This window comes from Symsagittifera roscoffensis, chromosome 5 (genome assembly GCF_963678635.1).
Source record: "Symsagittifera roscoffensis chromosome 5, txSymRosc1.1, whole genome shotgun sequence".
Lineage (NCBI taxonomy): Eukaryota > Metazoa > Xenacoelomorpha > Acoela > Convolutidae > Symsagittifera > Symsagittifera roscoffensis.
Window position 1 is genome coordinate 22,523,120 of NC_087066.1, and position 24,178 is coordinate 22,547,297.

The 24,178-nt window shown below is 36.4% G+C and overlaps 1 protein-coding gene across 1 annotated transcript; it reads right to left on the reverse strand.

Annotated features, from left to right (window-relative positions):
- Nucleotides 1–760: 760 nt before the first annotated feature.
- Nucleotides 761–16,474, reverse strand: LOC134846512 (uncharacterized). Its single transcript, XM_063863893.1, has 2 exons — nt 16,212–16,474; nt 761–2,855 (listed from the first exon to the last, which is right to left on the reverse strand). The coding sequence occupies exons 1-2, from the start codon at nt 16,342–16,344 to the stop codon at nt 832–834; spliced, it is 2,157 nt and encodes a 718-aa protein (XP_063719963.1). The 5' UTR covers nt 16,345–16,474; the 3' UTR covers nt 761–831.
- Between the last annotated feature and the right edge of the window lie 7,704 nt (nt 16,475–24,178).

The window sequence follows — 24,178 nt, forward strand, 5'->3', positions numbered from 1 at the left end:
ACATTTAGTTTGCTAATGCTGTTTCTGTAAGAACAATTCCGCAATAAAAACGATTTCTGCAACAAAATAAAAATGGACTGAAACTGATTTGTTTTCTAATCTCAATTAATCAATGTCAGTGAGCGCGCAAAACCTTAAGCAAAATCACTATAAAATAACAAAGCGCAATTGGGGGTTAAAATCGTTAATTAGGGTAAAAAAACTAAAAAAAATCAATTTAGAGTAAAAAAATCTGGTGAGTGAAATGTAACAAGAAATTTTACCAGTACCTGGGTCGAGGTGGTTACTCAATGTTTTGACCAACCTGATCAAAAATTGGTATGTTTTGACCGTCTTGACTAAAATTTGATATGTTTCGAACGTGCTCGACCAAAAATCCGTTTGTTTTGACTGTGCTCAATGTGCTCGATTGCGCTCGACTCAAGCAAGATGTGTTTCGACCGTGCTCGAACGAAAAAAAAGTGCTCGACACAGGTAAGGTATATTTCGACCGTGCTTGTATGAAATCGGGTATGTTTTGACGTTCAAACAACATGGGTTATCCAAATTCAAAAGTTACAGTTTATGCTTTTCTGGGTAACATCTTGTGGCGTTTTTTTATCAGAATGGAACTATTAGAGTCATTGGCAATTTAAATGCTTTGTAGATGAATTAGCTTTGAGTTTCTGTCAGAAAGTGCATACGATATTTTTTTTTGAGATTTTGAGGTCCGAAAGTGCATAAGATTTCGTTTTCCATCTTTTGGATCACTAGTTTGCAATTTGAGTAGACAAAATGTTAATTTTTGAAACAAGTTTGAAACAAACGAAAATGTTAATTTTTGACTCTGAATTAATGCGGGACAATCATTTTTTGACTGTGTTCGAGGGTAATTTTGGCCGAGCTTGACCGTGGTCGGCATATTTTTTGACCGTTCTCGACCTTGCGCAAGGTATGTTTCGATCGAGCTCGACCATGCCTGAGGTCAATTTCGGTCAAGCTCAACCGTGTTCGAGGTATTTTACGACCGTTCTCGACCTTGCGCGAGGTTTGTTTCGATCGTGCTCGACCGTGCTTGAGGTCAATTTCGGCCGAATTCGACCGAGTTCGATGTATTTTTCGACCGTTCTCGACCGTGTGCGAGGTATGTTTCGGTCGTTCTCGCTGTTGCTCGCTGTAAATTTCGTAGTTGTTAATTTCGTCGCTGTTAATTTGCTCGCTGTTAATTTCGTTGCTGTTGCTCGCTGTTGCTCGTCGTTGCTCGCTGTTAATTTCGTCCGAAAAGGTTATCACATCGTCGTCTTCAAACTTTGAATCTAAAGCTGCCAGAGGCCCACTAGTGGTGAAATGTTTCGGTCGTTCTCGCTGTTGCTCGCTGTAAATTTCGTAGTTGTTAATTTCGTCGCCGTTAATTTGCTCGCTGTAAATTTCGTAGTTGTTAATTTCGTCGCTGTTAATTTCCTCGCCTTTAATTTCGTCGTTGTTGCTCGCTGTTGCTTGTCGTTGCTCGCTGTTGCTCGCTGTTGCTTGTCGTTGCTCGATGTTAATCGTCGCTGTTGCTCGATGTTGCTCGTCGTTGCTCGCACACTCTGAAGCACACTCTAAATCATCCGAAGGATCAGGAAGGATGATTTCACAGAAGGAATGATGTTGCAAAATACATTGCTTCCAGTCCCCGTCTTCATGGAAGTATTCCCAGCCAGTCAGTGGAGGCCATTCGGTTATTGCTTCAAGCTTTTGACGAGGTATGTTTCTCAACACACAGCTATGGTAGTCATCATCTTCTCCCACTCTAGTTGAACAGAACCAGGCGTTGCCAGTTGACTTGTACAAGTAGAATGAAGGAACACTCCCCGGATCGAAGTGAGTGGTAAGTTTCTGGTATGAATATGGTAGGTTTCTGTTCTTGCACACTTCAAAACGTGTAGCGTAAAAAACTGGGTTTTTGTCGGTTGTTCGTTCAAACTCAATGCCTCTCATGAGAAAAGAAGAAAGTGCATACGGTTTCATGGGCCCAAATTTTACTGTCGTCTTGGATTTTTTTCTTTCGTAGAACAAAATCCTTCCAAGCGATTGGACAGCCACTACATCTCCGTCGCTGTCTTTGTAAAGCATCGCTGACTCTCTCACATTGTTCCCTTTATATTTTCGAAAACCTAGATTAAGTAGAGTAGCATTATCTTCATCATCAGGGATCAATTTGGAATTGCACTCTATTTCAAACACCATTGGAAGCTCTTTATTTGGACTCGTGTATTTGTTGCCTTCCGAAATGTAAGGATACAGACACTTCAAAAGGTTATTCTTCACTGATTTTATTTCCAACTTCTTGGTGTCCCTGTTGAGGCTAAAAAGGCCCACTTTAACATTAGCATGGTATTCAAGAAAGTCATAGCAATCACGTTCAAGTTCCTTCGCGATTGCCTTTTGTTTGTTGTCATCAAGAACAGAAAATGGTTCGATCGTTCCGCTTTCTTTGTTGTAGGACAACATCGAAAACTTTGCCAAAATTATGATCTGAAAAGCTGTTTCAACTTGTCTCAGAACTTCTAAATCTGTTCCTTGAGCTTTAGCGTATTCGTATGCAGTTTGAGCATCCTCCTTGGCTGCACGAAACTCTCCAATAGCTTCATCGACTAGTTGGTTTTCCAAATAGTTTATGGCAGTCAATACTTTCTTGCCGGCCGTTTTCAGAGGAGTTGAAAGGATAATTTGAACCATTTTTTTGATTTCCGCCAGTGTCTTTTTCATTTGAGCAAGAGCAAGTGCAGTAAAATTCATGGAAGAAAATGAGCTGCCAATTCCTATCACATGATAGGAGAATTCTATAATTGCAATGTAGCTCAAAGAGTAAGCCAATTTCTGCGTGGTTTCCCCTAAAAAAAACATTCATTTATTTTAATAAAAAACGATAAGTTATTACAGTCACGGGACATAGAACTTACACTTTTAGTTTCCAGGCGATAAAATGAACAGAATTATTTTGACATTTGTGATTTTTTTCGAAAACTACTCCAGACTTACAGCCCAAATGTTGACATACGATGGATCAAACTGTATTTTAGGTTAAGGCCGGTTGAAAAACCCTTTTAAAGGCATCGTTTGTTTTTTTTTTAATCAAAGGAGTCTAAAGGAGCCAAGAAGTTCACATTAAATGCAGAAGAACTTGAGACAAAAGTGTAATACTACGAGTAATACGAGTAAAACAAAAGTGAACGCGCGAAAAATAAAACACAATTAATTGGTGACATCTTTGAAATACAAATTTTAAACAAATGGTTGTCAAAACTACTTGCATAGTGGAAATAGTTAACAAGGTACAAAAAAGGGTGAAATAGTTAACAAGACCCGGTTTTTGATCCGGCTTGAATCTGAAAAACAATTTCATCCAGGATGTCAAATTTCATTTATAATCTTCCAGTAGTTGTGAAGAAAAACGTACGAAGTGAAAACATAATTGTGACCACTACATTGCAAGAAAACTAAAACTTGCACTTCTATGTCTGTTGACTGTAGTTTGTTCAAACGTACCCAGGGAATTTTCTGTGCAAGATATGAAATTCTTTATTTCTTACATAAGTTCAATCTCAGATCTGAAACTCTTTATTTCAGATCTTGATAAGAATATACAAATTTCAGGTCTGAAATTTATATCTGAAATAGAAAATTTTAGATCTGAAATAAGCTTGAAAAACAAAATTTCAGATCTGAAATCAGATCTGAGAAAATCCTTTGTTAAATTATGGTTTATGTATTTCCAGCAAACATTAGAGTTTTTATTTCTTGATCTTTCTGCAATACGCAATTATGTTTAGATTAACTAGCGGTAGAAAAACTTCCGACCGAATAATTTCACAAACAGTTTTTTTTCGAACTAAGTTTCTTGTTCAACTGTGTTAAAAAGTTTTCAAAAACTGTTAGAAGACCTGCCGAATTGTTGGTTGTCATGTCAGAATTGTTGATCATATCAGAATCATTGATTTTTCAGTTCTGAAATAACCAAGAAGAACTAATTTTCAGATCTGAAATTAGATCTGAAATAGAGTTTTTCAGATCTGAAAAAAAAACAAGAAAAACTAAATTTCAGATCTGAATTAACCAATCCTTGAAATATCCAAGCGTTACTTAAACATTTCCTTACCTAATTCAGTTCTGAAATTTAGATCTGAAAAAGATTATTTCAGATTTGTTTTAGAAAGTTTCCTGGGAACGGACGAACACTGAGCAATTTTTTTTGTAATGCAGTGTGGTGACATACGTAGCCTTTGCTTTAAAATGGTATCGAGTCAATTAAGGTTTGCATGTAATTTAAGGTGTTTGCAGACGCATTTGAAAAACTTAAGACTATAATCTGTAAATAATGTGAATGAACGTTGACAGGTAGAGCGAATGTAAAATACTATTTAAACTTTCTCAATTTGTCGCTTAGATTGTACAAATTGTAGTTTTCCTTTATTGAACAATTCGGTATCTGCATCGCCCTTGTTTTGATATATTATAGTAGGGTAAAACAGTTAAGCAAAAATGAAACTTCACTTCCAAGAGTAGCCATTAGTTTATTATCGCGTCGCGTGCATCATGAGTGTCGCGACCAGTCGCATCGCAAGGATCATGATGCAAGGGTGCTAAAAGTGAGTTCGAGGAATTAATATAAGAGTGCGGTACGTACAACGAGCAGAACTAGAGAACGGTTAATAGAACTACTGGTCAACAGATGGAAAGTTTCTAAAATGAGAATTAAAAAAAATTCTTAGGAACTAGAAAAGAAAACTTCGAAATTTGGGTCAAGGGAAATTTTGTATTTCAGTTTTTTTATGATAATTTGAAATGATTGTGCTATTGTTTTCGAATCTTAAGTAAATTGGTTTGTACGGTGAATGTGAATTGCAAATAAACCTTTCTCACTTTGTTGCTTAGATCAAACAGTCTATCTTGTAAAATACTTAAGCTTTGAATACTTATCTTTGCTTAGAAAAATTAAGTGACAAATTCATTGTCAAACAAAAGGTAGATTTGTAAAATTCTTGAAAACTTAAAAGTAAATGACTTTGTTTAGGTTGACACATTTAATTTTGCCAGATCTCCTAAATTACAAAAAAAAAGTTTTTTCTTAAAAAATTTCTGCGTAAAAAAAACGAGCCCAAAATAATTATAAGCCTACAGGCATAAGCATAACGTAAGTTAAGATTGTTCACTCGCTCGCGTAATTTGCTCTAATTTAAACAAAAAATCAAAAAATTATATTTGCTGGAGAATGTTTTTGAAACTTACTTTAATTTCGCTCGAACCACGTCTGAAAAGCTTTCAATATTAAGTTTCACTTGACTCATTTCTATGAGTATTTTTCATGCCTGAACTTGCATGAAAAATTTTTTATTAATGGCGGGCGAGTGAACTTATAGATGAACACAGCTTTTGAACAAGATTTCAAACTTTAAAAAGACTGACTGCTTGATCTATTTTCATCGAGATAAAGCTAGCATTTCAAGTCTTACTAATCCAACTAAAAATATAATTAAAATACAAAAAACTTGTTTATCACTGATTTGCCCGAAACCATTGGTATATTTTTCTCTATGTTAAGTGCAATTATTAACCCGAATTCAAAGAAAAGAAGGATTATTTGTGCTCGGAGTGGTTTTTTCTCCAGAAAGATCTCGATTATGTAACTGGCAATGTTCGACCGGCAATATCGTTGTCCTCGTTGTCTTAAGCTTAAGTTTAAAAGAATGTTTCTCCTCTTTTGACAAGCCATTTTTGACGAATTTTTTGGCAATCTTTAAAAAGGTATTGTTGTCTTGAACTCAAATTTGAAAAAATATTTCACCTGTGATCATTTTTCTTAAAGTTACGAGGTTTTAAAGATTGCCGTTTTGGCCAATTTGGGACAATTAACGCGCGATATATTTCGCGCTATTAACGCGTAAGCGGAGAGTTAATCCGTCTTAAAATCATTCCAAATTGGTTGAAAGAAGCTTATTTGCCATAATTGATTTGTTACAAGGAGCGAAATCTATCCTTTGGTACTTTATATGGCGTGTGGACGGATGATTTTCATAAAAATTCAAATTTTAGAAAAAAAGTTTTTCATTTAGTTTTATTTCATTTAATTTTTCAATGTTTTTACTGCTCCATAAAACTTAAAAGGCAGTCGGAACATTCAGGGCTTTGCCCTGATACGAGCAGTCTTGTTAAATATTTATGAGGGTTTAACGATTGCCAATTTGGTCAATTGTTCAAAAGTAACGCGCTATATATATATATATATATATATATATATATATATATATATATATATATATATATATTTACGTTACGCAAGATATTTACGGCTAAGCGGAGATTTAATCCGTCTCTCCATAAAATCGCGTTCCAAGTTGAATAGAGGTATGCTTTTCAATCTATTTTTTTCAGACTTTCGTTTGTGCTCGTGGTGGGTTTTTTTTGTTCAAACAATATTCGACTTTTTAACTTGCCGTTTTTGACGGAATTTTTTGTATCATTCAAAAGGTATGGTTGTCTTGAGCTTAAAGTTGAAAAGATATTTCACCTATGACTATTTTTTGCGAAGTTATGGGAACTTAAAGGTTGCCCATTTGGCCAATTCGGGACAATTGATGCGCGATATATTTCGCGCTTTTGATGCTTAAGCGGAGATTTAATGCGTCTTAGAAAACGTTCCAAATTGGTTGAAAGAAGCGTACATGCCATAATTGATTTGTAACAAGGAGCTAAATCTATCCTTTTCTAAGTTATATGGCGTGTGGGGTGGTGATTTTCATAAAAAATCTTAAATCTTAGAAAAAAAATTGTTGTTACTGCTCCATAAACTTTAAAAGGCAGTCGAAACAGTCGGGGCTTCGCCCTGATACGAGCAGTCTTGTTTATTTAATTATTTGCTATATGCAAAACATATCAGTTTGTAGTACATATAGCAGTTTGTACTACACATAGAATGATTTTCAAATAAATCTCAAGAAAGAAGTCGTATTTATTTCTCTCTTTTGACAAATTTGCCATATTGAGAAAAATAACAATTCATTTTTCTAAAGTGACCACTGCGCCGTAGACCTTAAATTTTTACTTTGTACTTCACATAACGTAGACCTTAAATTTTTACTTTGTACTTCACATAACGTCGAAACAAAAAGTCCACAAAAAATATTTCTTTCTGACTTTTGTTTTTGAAAATTTGTCAATTTTTGAAGCGAAAACTATGCCATTGAGCTCATCAGGCAGCCGGAGCATTCAGGGCTCATTCAGGGACAAAATTTCCATCCTTTTCTTGAAACAAAAACAATAGAATAAATGTCTCATTCGATTGCGTATCAAGGCGAGTACTTATCATATGACTAGAATCAGCTGCAGAGAAGAGGTAAAGACGATCCGAAAATAATTCACCGGAACATTTGGTGCCGCCATACTTGGGACTTTTGAAAACTTCAAATTCAAACTGATCAATTATAGTACCATTGATCATCAGAATTCAAAAAAGCTAGCTTTCAAATAGAAGACTATTTGAGCAAGTCACGTCTAAAAGCTAAAAGCAACATTGATTTATGACTTATGGCTTGCGCGACGATGACTTACCACACAAGTGAGATTTTCGGCGGTACAAAGGCAGGCTGTTATATGAGCAATAAAGAGACGGCTCTTAAACAAACATCAGATTTACCAGGCAGCCTGCTTTTTTTGTTGAATAGCTTTTTGTTGAAAAATTAATGATATTTTCACTCAAACTCTACAGACCAACTGTTTTTGTCTTTCCTCAGTTCAACAGTTAACAGCTACCCCCGACAAACTTTCTCGATGTATTCAACAAAAAAAGCAGGAACTATTGAGTCTTTGATGCCAACAGACATCTAAAGAATTGAGTAACTGCCGCTCAAACAGGAACACAAATCGCACAGTGCCCTCTGCAGCTAAATATTGACTAACATCAAGAAGAAAAATTTTCATCGAAACAAAAATGCATGAACAAATTGTACGAACGTTAAATTAACCAGAATTTTTCGCACTAAAATTTCGTACAATGCATTTTGAGTACAAACCAAACAAAAGCAATTATAATGCTTAAATTCTCCTTAAACAACAATAGTAGTCAGTATTAAGCGCAAATTCAAGATTATATTCCCTAAAAAGCCTGCTTTCAATTTTCATTTTGGAAAATAATTCTCATGAAATTCAGTAAACATGTAACACAAACCAAGGGCACATGATCAGAGCTACCCTCTATGAAACAATCATTATTTGGTTTCATTGACTTACCGATAAAACAAGGTCTGAAAATTCAAGTTTTCCTCATTTGCACTATGTTTTGCATCGTAATGAATTCTTTCTTAAATAAGCAGAATAAAAAAAACTTTTCAGGTGATGTGAAACTTTCTCGGCGAGAAATTGAAGTAATCAGTTTGAACAATTTACTAAACTATGCTGTTTCTCATTTTTCCACGCAAAGAAAACTGAGTGCAGAAGAACAAAATTACCCTTTTCATACCCGGATAATATTGGTAATTCATCGAAATCTAAAATACTCTGGTCATTTGCACTTGGTCTTTGTAAAAAATTTAACTGAACTTCATAAGAAAAGTAGTACAAAAGAGAAATTGAAAACAGGTATTTTAGTGATAAAAAGTCTGATTTTGCCCCTAAATTTGATCACTAGAGTAAGTTGACCCAAAATTCAAAAACTTAGAGGGGGTTTTTGGTTAATTTACTTTTCTTTTATACCAACAAAGTTTCGACCAAAAACTTGATATTTCTTGCACTAAACTTTAAAGCACCAAAACTTCGGATTTTTTTACTCTAACAATCCATAGAGTTCTCTCAGGAGTTGCCTAAAAATCGAAAAAGATCACCCAACAAGCTCGTTCCCTGATTCATTTTTGGATCACGTTTTCATCCCACAAAGCGTGTATCGTTTTAAGCCGTAGCCCAATTTCGTTGTTTCCAGATGTGAGTTAATTTCTCAATTCGAGAGCCATCTATTGTACCAGTTTTAAGTACTACTTTAGCTTGTTAAAACTTTGCAGCTCGCTTATCTGGAGCTCGCTTTGCAGCTCGCTTATCTGGAGTGTTTCATTTTTACCTTACTTCATAACAAAGATCTAATCATAATTTGAAAAACGTTTTTAAAGTCATGTTCTTTTTGTTTAAATATTTACGGTCTTCATACCATTAGCAAGTTTTTCTGTTTTATGCTATTGAAGCGTTTTTCTGTTTTATGCTTTTGAAATCAAAGAACGTTTACGCAGAACTTCTTTAGCCATCAACGGATTCAGGTTAAATTTTAATACAAGGAACTAAGAAAAGATTTCAGTTTGTTTTAAAAAATTATCTGCTTATAGCTGTAAGCTTTGATACAATTTTCTGGTACAATCTCATCTAGAACTCAAACACTCGTCAGAAAAGAAATAACAATCAATGTCTCCCTAAAACACCATAATCTCAGTTAATGAGTGACTACAAGAAGTAAACTGGAGTGTTTCATTTATATTTTGTCAAATGTACCGAAATGATAGTTTTTTTAATTCCTGAAACAAAACTAAGCTTGACAAGTTATATCAAAGAGAGATAAGCATCAAAGTTAACGGCAATTTTGGGCCGCTGTGAAGGTTTTAAGCAACAAAGTGTGAATCGAAGCTACGAAAACATTTCATAATAAAAAATATGAGAGCGAAAGATACAAACAGATCAATTTTTGTACTGTGAAGAACCACTTGAAGATAAAGCGGTTACCATCCGAGACATAGCTGAGCTACTGAACTTTAACCATCAGGACTCTCTGCCAGTACGAAAACTATTGCAATACAATTATGACTTCCATCTAATAGCATGAGTGTTTTAGAAAACTTTCCTGCACTGTAGATTCGACAGCACTAAGTGATGATTTTAAGCTGAAATATCTAAAGAGGCTCGTGACAGAAAAAGCTATGTAAGCCATATCTGAGTTTGCCTACTCGGGAAAGATTTACACAGTTTCAACGAACACTATGAAGCGAATGCTCTGTCAACCTCACACGGTGGTTGGTGCGACTTTCAACAAACTAAGCAATTTTCAGCTAGTAAAAAGGCTCTGAAAATATCATCAGTCACCATCAAACGTATCAGACCTTGCGGGTATGTTCAAAGCCTTGTCGTACTCTGCCGATGTCGTAGGGTTTTTTTGTAATCCATGCGTTCAAGTTTTCGGTGATGCACACAATCAAAAGAAACCTAAATCACCCTAAAATACTACATTTAAACGAGTGGTTGAGCGTAAAGGCAGAATATTACAAGCGCCTGCTCAAAAAAAGAAAATCCCAACATTGCGATAGAGAAAAGGTAGCCACAAAAAGTTTGGTTTCATTGATGTTGACGAAACAGCGTAAACCTCAACCAGCTCCTTGAAAACCCAGCAGAGCTTTTGCAATTGTGAAGTTTTTAAAGTGAAAATCCCAAAAAAGTATGATGAAATTGCAGCCGAGCAGAGATTGTGCATTTCCTGCTTGAAATCTGATCATTCGTAATGATGTTGCCCTAGACCTGGAAAATACATCAAAGACCAAAATGAGATCACACAAAAAACGGCCCAAAATGCGTTTGTTGCACAGCGCAGAATTCTTTTGTTGCACAGCGCAGAATGCGTTTGTCCACTCAAACAACAAGACTAAAAGGATTGAAGTACACCAAACTCGCTGCCTTCGAAAACTCATGAAGCACGCGAATTTACTGAGTAATCGTCTAACAACGGGTTTCTCTGTAAATTGAAAAAACTAAGTAAGATTCTCAAAATAAGCTAAAGTTGGATACCCTTGCATCAAATTGCTTTGTTTTGTGTGATAGCTCATGCAATCAGTCATGATCCTTGAAAATCTACGATCTTTTTCAGTTGTCTGGATTACCGTTAGGGTTGAGTGTGAATGGAATAAGTTCCCAGCAGACAACCATAAGGTAAAGGAACGGTAAACTCACTATCAGAGAGCTACCTGTTCAAAATTAACTTTTTTTTTGAAAAAGATATCAATGTGGGAAAGGATGTTGTAAATTTCAGCGAAATTCAGCAGTTGTTTTCAAAAGTTGAAAATATTGACTCAGGTAGATACGATATCAAGACAAGACTGTTTGAATGCTTATAAACCACTCGAGTATACTATAGGTAAAACACAAATTCTTCCTGTTGTCGTTCATGTTCATTTAGAATAAGTGCACAGTGCTGCTCTATCAGTTTTTCATGTCTCATTTCAACTAGATTGAATTGGTGCGTTGAGGATAATTTGTTAGTCGACAAAACAAGCAGGGGTGAGAACTTGAGTCGAACGGAACTGATAAATCGGCCAATTCTCGCTCCGATGCAGATAAACATGTAGTTCAAGTGGTCATCATACTACGACAGATAGCGATATAATGAAGGTATGCTATGGTGTGAGAATGAAACGCAACTGCCCAAGTAATTATTATTCCTTTCTCGAGCTGGTAGGGTCACTAAAAAAAAAGCTCCATAAAAACGTCAATTTGAAACAACGCTATAGTCAGACCATCAACGACGATCTTGATCAAAAATGCGTTGTTCCTGTTAGTCCGCGCAACCCACGTAATCAAACTGCCAGAGTAAAATGTTCACCACAATAATCAGTGAAAAATTAGAACAGGCCAGAAATTTGAGACGGCTACTGAAGGGTGCCAGCAAAAAGATATCGAATATCTTGGAAGCAGTCACTTCTGGTTGGTCCGCAATGACATAGAAGGAAAGTTCTTGCAAGAAGAAGAAGTAACAATCGATAAATTTTGTCTGCTTTTTGTGTCGAGAGTACATCACAATAAATGAGAGTGTTTTTCCATTACACTAGGCACATTTTCTGTGCCCGAGAACCTTTAAATTGGGAAAATTTTGCACTCCAGTTAAACATCCATGTTATTCGCAAAGCGTATCCTGCATCCACAAACGCCGTCCTCGAAAACTTTAATAAGGACAATTGCTGGGTTCAATACTCAAACCGAAGGACGTTATTCAACTGGGTTCCGAACTCGTGATATTTTTCAGTGTAGGAGTATTTAAAATACTTGAAGTTTCTCAGCAACGTTCCAGGATGGGTAATGAGATTAATCCCGATGATAGCAAAATTGAACCCATAGAAAACATTGCTGCTACACATGTAAAAATGACACAAGTCTTAGCAGTGAAATGAAGTCAAGAAGTTAACACTTCGCTAATTAGTCGCGGATTTAATCGAGAGGCCAAGAACTCAATTACGCAACACACAATCCTAAGATTTGTTTGCTCTGTTTTCAACCCCATAGGTCTTGTAGCTCCGTACAACGTCCGCGCATGTCTTCTGTTGAAAGGTATAAAGCGCATATCTGGCCAACATTGGACGACTTTTTGTCTGATGATCTGAAACAAAAAATTATTGAATGGCATAGTGGCTTGCTATTTCTAGGTAAACCAACAGTCGCTTGCTATAATTTTGACTATTCTTGTTACAAAAATCCATATGTTCGGCGACAGTTCAGAAGATAGCGAACAAAACGCAATTGGCTTGTGCTTCTGCTAAAGTTAGAGTCACTTCAAGAAAATTATTTCAAGGCCAAAACAGGAATTAGAAGCATCACTCATAGCGAGCCGAGAGAGAAATGATATCGACATTTCTTTGTTATTGAAAATTGATCGTGTTTTCTTGTGAAGGGATGGCACAAGCGTTCTCCCCTGGATAAATTCAACAAACAAACATCCATATTTTACTGCAAACCGTATCGCTGAATTTCTTGAACCCACCACTGTAGAATAATGGTTTCATCTATCAAGCGATGATGAGCCAGCTGATATCGGTACTTGGTGTATTGCTGCGGATGCATTGAAAGATAGCGACTCGGTAAAGGGTCAGCAGTTTTTCAAGTCTATTGATTGGTCTCCCAAACGAGGATTAGTGCTTGTTAGTAGAATTTGTCTCAACGAAACCAATCACGATCTCATCAAAGTAATGGACACGCTTTAACGATCATTTGTAACACACAAGCGAACGAGCCGGTAATCATATGGGAAAACTTTAGTTCTTTTCCGAAATTTAAGGGTAATAAAAACCGCCTACATGATGAGGTTGCTACAGCGTCAGAGGAATTTGCGAACCGATTGTGCAATAATGATTGGAGTTACGAATAGGCAAGGACAAGTTGAGGCTGCTAACTCAATCAGGGTTGTTTCTGAACAAAAGCAACGATCAAAAGAGCCATCAACCGGTCAAGAAGTTAAATTGATTAGCTTCTTTCTTGCCATTTATTAGCCCTGCTTGTATTATACGTTCCACTGTCCGTAACCGCAGCCTCGCCGATGTCGACTTCGAGTTCAAGCATCCGATAACCTTGAACATCCGTTATTTTCTCGTCTTCCTATTTTTGTTGTTCTCATATATATACTGCAAAAAATCAATTTATTTAACAGCTTTGAGCAGATGTTCAACTCTAGTATGCTGTCTTGGAGCTCTTGGTTTCGCTCCGTTCCATCAAATATCTAAACGTTAATTGTTGAAAACGAAAGACGAAAATAGGCAGGCCAAAAGCTGATTTACCAAAACAGTACCTTAGCTATTGGCAGCATCCAATCAACTATTGCGAAGTCCAAATAGAACGCGCGCGCACTCCAAATAGAACCTGTTCTGTCTATGGACACAAGTTCTTGTGTCATGGAGAGTAAGCGTTTTATTGCAAGACGAGAAGCGCTTACGATAATCTGGTCCCGATAAGGGATCTAACAATTTCGGCACGGCAAAATGACTTCTTTTGTGTATCGAGATCTGGAATAGGCATGCACCGGCACTACTGGTTCACAAAAGAATCATGAAAATTCAATCCGCTCAATGCTACACATCACAGTGGCGTTTGAGAGAGGTTACTCCGTAGTACTAAGGGAGTTTCCTATTTTCTTTTCAATTCTCTAGTTCCGCTGTTGATTTTCGATGATTAACTTCATCGCCCTAAGCGATACGACGTGCTCAGTTGTGCGCGAACAAGATTTTGACATATTGGCTCAGAGAGTATGTGCTGATGCTGATCAAACGTGTGAAGTTGCACATTTCATCGGAATATGATCCTAACACTGGAAATCTTAGGTGAATGAAGGATGATGAAGCTCTCGCGATGCGAGTTGCCACAATGAACAACTTCAACGACGGTTTCGCGCGATCCGCTGTTGTGAAACAAACAACGAGCGAATGCACACGACCGAATGTAGAAATCCCACTCATTCTGGCTCCAGTAGAGGTGAAGGATTTTGGCACATGCAAACATACATAAATTCGTTTTCTCTTCTTTCTATAATGTATTCATTTCGGAAACAACTTTTTGATTCAATTTTTAGCAAAAATTCTCCTAAGAATAAGAAAAACATTGTTTCCTAAATTTGAAATATTTTTTTCCAGCTTCGGTTTTCAATCAAGTTCTCAATAGCTATTCTGGTTGAAAATTTGCTTTATGTGTTAAGTCACCTTTTGCATTGCCAAAAGAATTAAATCGGTTTATTCAAATAAAGTTAACACAATAATTAAAATAGTTCAAATGCCCACAAAATTTGAAATTGCAAAATGATTTTGCAGATCCGAAAAATGTTCAAAACACTCAAATCTTGAGTTATGATTCCACGTTCTTTTTCTTTTGTTATTACACATCCATCGCTAACAGGAACAGGGCTGATGAAAAACACCATTACCCTTTAGTTACTGTAAGAATTACTACAAAAAAAGATGTTCAAATCCACGATTTATGTCCACTGGACAACGAGTTATTGGTAAAGTTATAATCAACTGAGTAAAACTGAAATAAGTCAACCATATTTCAACCATCAACAAGCAAAAATTTTATAAAAAATCTTATAAAACGAGGATCAGAAAAGTAAATTTGGAAAGCACTCAAAAATAGCAATCGTTAGATACAAACTCTGTCGTACAGTTCTACGCGGCCGAACGAAAGGAACTGTTTCTGTAGAAGTATTTGTCTTTTATTGGTTTTTTGTACCCTAAGCCAATGTCGACAAAAACAGAGCATATCTTTTTTCAGAATGAACCGACTATTGCCGTAGCTGTTGTGTGTAGGAGAGCATCTTTTTTCTAACAACACGGAATTTCCGAAACAAACAATAAAGCCACAAGAAAAAAAACATTTTATACAAAAATGAGGCCTCAGAGAATTCCAAAAAACATGGCCGAGAAAGTTTTTGGCAAACTTCCAGAGCTTCAATGTTAGTTTTTTGTCCGGAATAAAAGTAATCATCGAAACGAATATATGTTCGATTGAAAATTGAATAAAATTGAACGAAAACTGGTAAAAAAAATTACCACAAGCTTCACACAACTTTGCTGTAAATCAGCTTAATAAAAAATGTGAATCTAGACATACTGCTTAATTTTAGAACAAAGTCTTGAATGTTCCGACTGCATTTTAAGGTCTATGAGGTAAACTTCATCTTAGAAAAATTGCTGAAATATTATTTAAAAAAATCGAAAATTTTCAATTACTTTGGTTTTTGAAATTGTTCCCCCAAACACTGACGTACAAAAAGTTATTTCGCAATAAAAAATTGTAAAGAGACCAAACAGTATGCATCGATTCAAATTTGAAACCTTCTAACATGGATTAAATTCCGCTGACGCGTTAATAGCGCAAAATATATCGCGCGTTAATTATCCCAAATTGGCCAATTGGCAACATTTAAACATCCATAACTTTACGAAAAATGATCACAGGTGAAATATCTTTTCAAGTTTGAGCTCAAGACAACAATACCTTTTGAATGATACAAAAACAAATCCGTTTAAAATGGCTAGTTAAAAAGTCAAAATTTGTCTGAAGAAAAAAAAACCCACCCCGAGCACAAATATTCCGTTACTTTCGTATCGAAAGTCGGAACAACACGACAGATTTTGATTGATTCGTCAGACCATAACTGAACAAATTAGGGTTAGTTCATATTTGTTCCTAGAGCTAAAAAATAGATTTGCAGAGAATCTATAGTTTCTTGCATTTCGAAATTTTTTTGCGACTGAAGACCCTTTTGTTACGTCTACCATTTTCACTTGTAGCCAAAACATGTAGAAGTTTAAATTTTTTAGCGATAGCTTCTTTAAAACCAAAGTTGAAGGTATTCTGGTTCAATTTTAAACAAATACCTGTTTGTGATTTGTAAAAATTAGTATGGTTTGTTACAATATAACCGAATATAATCCTTTAAAAATGGATCATAATACTAATATAGATTATTGTACCGGGAAGTGCTAGCCCAAGCTTCTCCCCCAGTCCTCCAGCTATGGCCTCTACTAAGTTGTCCCCGTCTAGAATAGCAGCATCCAAAACATCGCCTGCCCACTGCTTCAGTCTCGTTGCTTTTTCTCTGTCCATCCCGACTTGGTCTCTATAGCTTTAATTCAGACTTTGACCAAATTTTCTAAGCAACTGTTTAAAATTATATTTAAATGAATTTTGTTTCTTGAGTTTGTGTGAAAAATCTATGTTACATGTGGTTAATCAATACTGATTTTTACAAAGTCTATCCATATAAGGCTCGATTTGCCGTTTAACTTTTATGATAGTTGCGTTATGATAAATTTCTAGCTTGCATGATAATTACGTAAATGCCAAATCTTCTAAAGCATCGGTACTTTCAGATTCGGTTCGTCCAAATCTAATTGTACCGGTGTCTCAGAAGTCTTGACACTCAAACCAATGCATATTCAAAAACGTATAATTCTGTAAATAAAAATGCTAAATCTATGAGAAAAATCAAGTATTAATTCACGCACGAGAACACGTAAATCATATATTTATTTCATCTAGCACAATATTCAACCCGAGTCGAGGTTTTTCACCTAATTTGAAGCAAGTTTTGAGCCGTTTGAGCGGTTTTTTTAGACGGTTGCGCTCAAAATCTTGCTTGAAAATGAGCGGTTTGAGCGGTTTTTGAACAGTTTATCATAAAAAAAAAACGCTCAAAAGCCGCGCAAGATTTGAACGGTTTTGAGCGGTTTTTTTAAATAAACCGCTGAAAACTCGTTCAGATCTTGAGCGGCATTTGAGCGTTTTTTTTAAACCGCTTGAAAACCGCTCAAACCGCTCATTTTGTAGCAAGATTTTGAGCGAAATCGTCTAAAAAAACCGCTCAAATCTTGCTTCAAAAAATGCGAACAACCTCAAATTGGGACCCCTTCTTGAGAAGACAGCGGGTTGAAGTGTCCTACTCATGATTTGACCGGCACGGTCGAACGGAGTCCGATTTTTGTCGCAAATTAATACGGTCGAACGAACACTATAGTCGAACAAAGTCGAATCATGGGTCGAACAGGGTCGATGGAGTCAAACAGGGTCTAATCATGAGTCGAACAGGGTCGAATCATGAGTCGAACAGGAACGAATCATGAGTCGAACAGGGTCCATAGAGTCGAGCAGGTTATAATCATGAGTCGAACAGGGTCGAATCATGAGTCGAACAGGGTCCATAGAGTCGAGCAGGTTATAATCATGAGTCGAAGAGGGTCGAATCATGAGTCAAACAGGGTCGAATCATAAGTCGAACAGGGTCGAATCATGAGTCGATCAAGGTCGAAACATGAGTCGAACAGGGTCGAACCATGAGTCGATAGAGATGAACAGGGTTGAATGCTGGGAATGCAGTTGACCACGTAGTTTTCAGTGAGATCTTTAGGCAGTTTGACCCTCCTCTTGGAAATCATACGCCTGGATAACCTGGACCAAATCTGCTGACTGCAGGAAAAATTAATGTAGAATTCAATTAGATTTTTTCTGTAATTGTAGGCCTTTTCATGGTCTTTCCATGCCTTTTGATGGTTTTATTCAGTTTTCTTTATAAGACCGCACAAAAACCGCTTAGAAACCGCTCAAATCTTGCTTGAAAACCCGTTCAAAAACCACCACAAGAAATGAGCAGTTTGTGTGGTTTGAGTGGTTTGAGCGGTTTGAGCAGTTTTTCCAAAAAAAAACGACCAAAACCGCTCAAATCATGCTGGAAAACCGCTCAAACTGCTCATATCTTGTTTTTGAATGGGATCTCGACCCGGGAAGCATGGCATCAAAATCAGCAATTTGAAAAAAAGGGGCACTTGAGACAATCGTCAAAATAAGACCGCTTTGGAAACAAAAAACATGTTTGTTTTTAAATTCTGAGGCAATTAGACGTGCGAATTTCCACTTATTTTGTCTGCTACGTAAGCACTTTGCCCAAACTTTCTGATGTTTACATGAAAAAATGTTGAATGGGATCTCGACCCGGGAAGCATGGCATCAAAATCAGCAATTTGAAAAAAAGGGGCACTTGAGACAATCGTCAAAATAAGACCGCTTTGGAAACAAAAAACATAATTGTTTTTAAATTCTGAGGCAATTAGACGTGCGAATTTCCACTTATTTTGTCTGCTACGTAAGCACTTTGCCCAAACTTTCTGATGTTTACATGAAAAAATGTTTACATGAAAAATTGCTGCTCAATCAGTCGAAAAAGTATTTGATAATTTTATACTCTTGTTTGTTGTTAACTTCTGTTAGATAAATCTACAAAACAAAATTGAAATCTACAAAACAACAAATGAAAAAATCAAAAACTTGAAAGGCTTTCAAAGAATTTGAGGCAGCATTCAATAAATCCTTACATTGACTCAGTATAATAATTTTCTTAAGACTCAGTAGTGTATGCCAAAAGTAGGGTGACTGGTTCCAACAATTCTAGATTCAAAAATTTTCTGAGCAGTCGAACCTTACCCCCTTTCCGTTCTAGCTTACTACAATAATTTTTGTTTGATCAACCTCAAAACATTTTTACTGGTCTTTGTGGCTAATCGGGTTTTAAATATTCTCGAATTCACTACAGTTGATGTGTGGTTCTGTGGGTTCAGTGGCAGCAACCCAATACATAGCGGCACCCATGGAATAACTGGCCAAGAATTGAAAGAGAAAAGTTGGGTGAAAGGTTCCGACTTTTTGATAACAATTGATTTTTTTTCAAGGAAAAACAATTTAATTCAACTTAATTCTAATCTGTGTTCCATTAGTTGAGTTACCAGAATCATTAGAATTGAAATATTAATATTCGCTTCATGGTTCATAACAATCAGCTCCATTCACATTGAAGCAGAAGCTTTCAAGGCGGGCGGTATTCAGTTTTATTGAAATCATCCTCATATCAATGTTCTGTAGTGATGACTTCACCTTAGAACATATTACAACAGCTAAAAGATATCAAAAAAAAATCTTTCATGCAAGTTAACTGATGTCCATCGAGCGCGCTTCAAGATATATTTGCTCAAACGCAATCAAGTCTCGGTCTCCGATATAAAAAACGGGATCCACGGATACACATGATCGAAGATTTGATGAGCGCAAATCTAAGACGACATCGAATCCACCAAAGCATTTGAATATACGAAGTTATTTCTTGCTTCTCACTGATCATCGAAGCAAGTCTTTTGTAAAACGTTGTAGCAAGTTTGCCCATGCCTCCCGTGCATGAAAGATCAAGAGGTGTGAATGAAATATGTTCAATTTCTCTGACACTTTGCTCATAGCATCTCTTTTTTCCACTTCGTGCTTCCTGTACACACTTGGCAGAGAACCAGAATTTGATTTGGCGCAAAGATTGGATAATCTTACAACGAAGAACGCGTTCTCAAATCTGCCTCCCCAGACTCACTTGGCAAAAATCTCAAGACGCCTTTCATTGCCATTAATTAATATTCTCAAATTCAGCCAGAAATTTACCCGATAACTGCTCTAAAAGAGGTTAGATTTTAAAATTTCAGCAAATTTTAGACAACAATTCTCCTGTTATGTCTTTGACTTCATTATGTCGAATAGCTGGTAAGCCTCCAGTAGGACAAGACAAGCAATGCTGAAAAGGATATTGTTTTTCCACAAACACAGTGGGAAAGGACATCTTTTGGCAGCCAATTATATTGCAAACATCAGCTTGATTCACATTTATTATAATGAAAATCAGCTCCATTCACATTGTGAGCAGAAGCTTCCTAGGCGAGCGGTATTAAGTTTTATTGAAGTCATCTTCATATCCCTTTTATGTAGGGGTGACTTCACATTAGAACATTTTACAGCAGCTAAAAATATCATAAAACAACATCCATGCAAGTTAAATGATCTCCAGCGAGCGCGCTTCAAGAACTCTTTGCTCAACACGATCATGCCACTTGACTAGACGAAGTTATTTATTTCTAACTTATCAGTGAAGAAAGTCTTTTATAAAACCTGGTAGCCAGTTTGCCTATGCCTCCCGTGCATGGAAGATCAAGATATGTGAAAGCACGATGTTCAACTTCTCTGATACGTTGCTCATAATATCTCTTTTTCCACTTCGTGCTACTTGTACACACGTGGCAGAGTACCAGATTTTGATTTGGCGCAAGGATTGAATGCTCTTACATCGACGAATGCCTTCTCAAAGCTGCCACTCAAGACTCATTTAGCTGGAGTATCACGACGCCCTTCATCCCCACTAATTGATGTTCTTAAAGCCAAAAAGTTGCCAGATAACGCTCTAAATTAGGTTCGTCTTTAACATTTGAGCAAACTTCAGTCAACTTTTCTGCAGTTATGTCTCTCACTTCATTATGCCGAATAGCTGGGATGCCTCCAGTAGGACAAGAGAAGCAATGCTGAACCGAGAACGCTTCTCCACAAACACAGTGAGAAGGGACATTTTTCAGCGGCCAGCTATATCGCAAGCACAAGGCATACCGAAACGATGCTTTACTCAGGAAAAAACCTTGTTTTTCTAACACCAACCTTGTGAGCCAGTTTGAAGCGCATCTTTCGGTAGCCAGTTTAAATGCTCCTGAATATGGAGTACTGACAAGCAGTTGCAACATCTTTCTTTTGGCGCGACGTTTGAATTTCTTCTGTATTTTAGTAGATGCTCGTTTCTGTCTACTTGCAACTCCGTCTAAATCAGTTTCACTTGACAAAAAATTCTCATCAAGAAGTTTACAGAGTCTCCGAGTCTTTGAGTTTCTGAACTGCGTCTAAATCTGGATTGATGACATTCAAATCACCAAGTCTTGCAGGAACCTTTCAATGATCTGGTGATACTCCTGGTGATGTCTCCTGGTGATACTCTAATTGTCAGCTTTGGCAAAAACTGCGTTCTGATTTTGTTTTCGAGTTTTGTGAGATTATCATTAATTTCATATTAGCTTCAATTTATCTTTCTCTTCATGCCTTCCACTTTGGAATTTAACTACGCGTTCAAAGCTGCAAAAGCACATTATGTCGATAAACGCACTAACTCACTTATCCATCCATCTGACTTTTTTGAAAACATGTTGTTCAATGAGTTTTTTTGCTGCCAATCAGGAATCTCCACTATTTATGTCCCTCTGTTAACATTTTATACCACCGCAGAGAAAACACGCTCTGCAAAATTAAAGTGTTCACGTTCAACAATGAGCTTAGTCTTGGAAGCATTTGGGAAATATCCATACTCCGGTGCGAGTTTTTCAACGCTACCCACCATGACTTCAATTGGTCTAGTTTTCAGCCTCCAGCTGAGTCATCTGCATACCAACATTGCTTAACCAGGTCACGAAGTCGTTTAATGACAGGTAACATAGCTTTACCATACGTTTTTATACCTTCAGGCCCGCCCTGATTAGTACCTTTTTCCGACAAAATCACTTCTTCGTCTAAAAACAAGTTTGCAGGCTTTCTATAAAGATTGGCGAGAAACGTAGCCATAGGTGTGCATTCAACATACATGTTTAGCAAAGCAAGGTGTCTGTTGAGCTCAATAAATGCATTGATAGCACAACTAGATGCACTCCTTTAGTTTCCGACTCATTAAAACCAGACTCTGCAAGCTGTCTGTTGGCCAGCACACAGTTGGTACGTAACGGTGCTCCGAGTATCTCAGACGAGATGGTACGAAGTATGCTTTTCGAAATTATTCTGCGTGCAAATTCTCCAATGCCATTTCGTTTGACACCTCGATTTCTGTTCAAACCAATAATACGTGAAGCGGTTAATGTTTGCACTCCCTGAGGATCTGTTAACGCAATAGCTAGTTTTATGAGATGTCATGGCCAATGCATCACACAAAGAGTTAGATTTTGTACCAAATGCTGTGCATAACCATCTCCAATGCAAATCACTGGCGCCAGAAGGTCCTGCTGCTCCAAATGTGATCAAAGCACACCGTCAAAAACAAAAGGAGTTTGCACTATCAAAGAAAACTTATAAAAAAATTGAAAAAACAAATATAAAAAAACTTATAAAACGAGGATCAGAAAAGTAAATTTGGAAAGCACTCAAAAATAGCAATTGTTAGATACAAACTCTGTCGTACAGTTCTACGCGGCCGAACGAAAGGAACTGTTTCTGTAAAAGTATTTGTCTTTTTTTGGTTTTTTGTCCCCTGAGCCAATTTCGACAAAAACAGAGCATATCTTTTTTTCAGAATAATGCGACTAATGCCGTAGCTGTTGTGTGTAGGAGAGCATCTTTTTTTAAACAAAACGGAATTTCCGAAACAAACAATAAAGCCTCAAGAAAAAACCATTTTATACAAAAATGAGGCCTCAGAGAATTCCAAAAAAACATGGCCGAGAAAGTTTTTGGCAAACTTCCAGAGCTTCAATGTTAGTTATTTGTCCGGAATGAAAGTAATCATCGAAACGAATATATGTTCGATTATTAGGAAAATTGAATAAAACTGAAAAAAAAACTGGTAGAAAAAAATACCACAAGCTTCACACAATTTTGCTGTAAATCAGCTTAATAAAAAAGGTAAATATAGACATACTGCTTAGTTTTAGAACAAAGTCTTGAATGTTCCGACTGCATTTTAAGGTCTATGAGGTAAAGTTCATCTTAGAAAAATTGCTGAAATATTATTTAAAAATATCGAAAATTTTCATTTATTTTGATTTTTGAAATTGTTCCCCCAAACACTGACGTACAAAAAGTTGATCGCAATAAAAAATCGTTAAAGAGACCAAACAGTATGCATCGATTCAAATTTGAAACCTTCTAACATGGATTAATTTCCGCTGACGCGTTAATAGCGCAAAATATATCGCGCGTTAATTATCCCAAATTGGCCAATTGGCAACACTAAACATCCATAACTTAACACAAAATTATCACAAATGAAATATCTTTTCAAATTTGAGCTCAAGACAACAATACCTTTTGAATGATACAAAATCAATTCCGTTTAAAATGGCTAGTTAAAAAGTCGAAATTTGTCTGAAGAAAAAAAACCCACCCCGAGCACAAATATTCCGTTATTTTCGTATCGAAAGTCGGAACAACGCGACAGATTTTGATTGATTCGTCAGACCATAACTGAACAAATTAGGGTTAGTTCATATTTGTTCCTAGAGCTAAAAAATAGATTTGCAGAGAATCTATAGTTTCTCGCATTTCGAAATTTTTTTGCGACTGAAGACCCTTTTGTTGCGTCTACCATTTTCACTTGCAGCCAAAACATGAAAAAGGTAAGATTTTTTAGCGATAGCTTCTTTAAAACCAAAATTGAAGGTATTCTGGTTCAATTTTAAACAAATACCTGTTTGTGATTTGTAAAATTAGTATGGTTTGTTACAATATAACCGAATATAATCCTTTAAAAATGGATCATAATACTAATATAGATTATTGTACCGGGAAGTGCTAGCCCAAGCTTCTGCCCCAGTCCTCCAGCTATGGCCTCTAAGAAGTTGTCCCCGTCTAGAATAGCAGCATCCAAAAGATCGCCTGCCCAATGCTTCAGTCTCGTTGCTTTTTCTCTGTCCATCTCGATTTGGTCTCTAGCTTTAATTCAGACTTTGACCAAATTTTTTAAGCAACTGTTTAAAATTATATTTAAATGAATTTTGTTTCTTGAGTTTGTGTGAAAAATCTATGTTACATTTGGTTAATCAATACTGATTTTTACAAAGTCTATCCATATAAGGCTCGATTTGCTGTTTAACTTTTATGATAGTTGCGTTATGATAAATTTTTAGCTTGCATGATAATTACGTAAATGCCAAATCTTCTAAAGCATCGTTACTTTCAGATTTGGTTCGTCCAAATCTAATTGTACCGGTGTCTTAGAAGTGTTGACACTCAAACCAATGCATATTCAAAAACGTAAATAAAAAAGCTAAATCTATGAGAAAAAATCAAGTATTAATTCACGCACGTGAACACGTAAATCATTTATTTATTTCATCTA

What these genes read in the sequence shown, in the direction of transcription:
- LOC134846512 (XM_063863893.1), bottom strand. Translation starts at nt 16,344, where the DNA reads ATGGACAGAGAAAAAGCAACGAGACTGAAGCAGTGGGCAGGCGATGTT. An exon ending in GCTTGGGCTAGCACTTCCCG is followed by an intron (nt 2,856 to 16,211) that starts GTACAATAATCT and finishes TGTTTTTTTTAG; the next exon opens with GGGAAACCACGCAGAAATTG.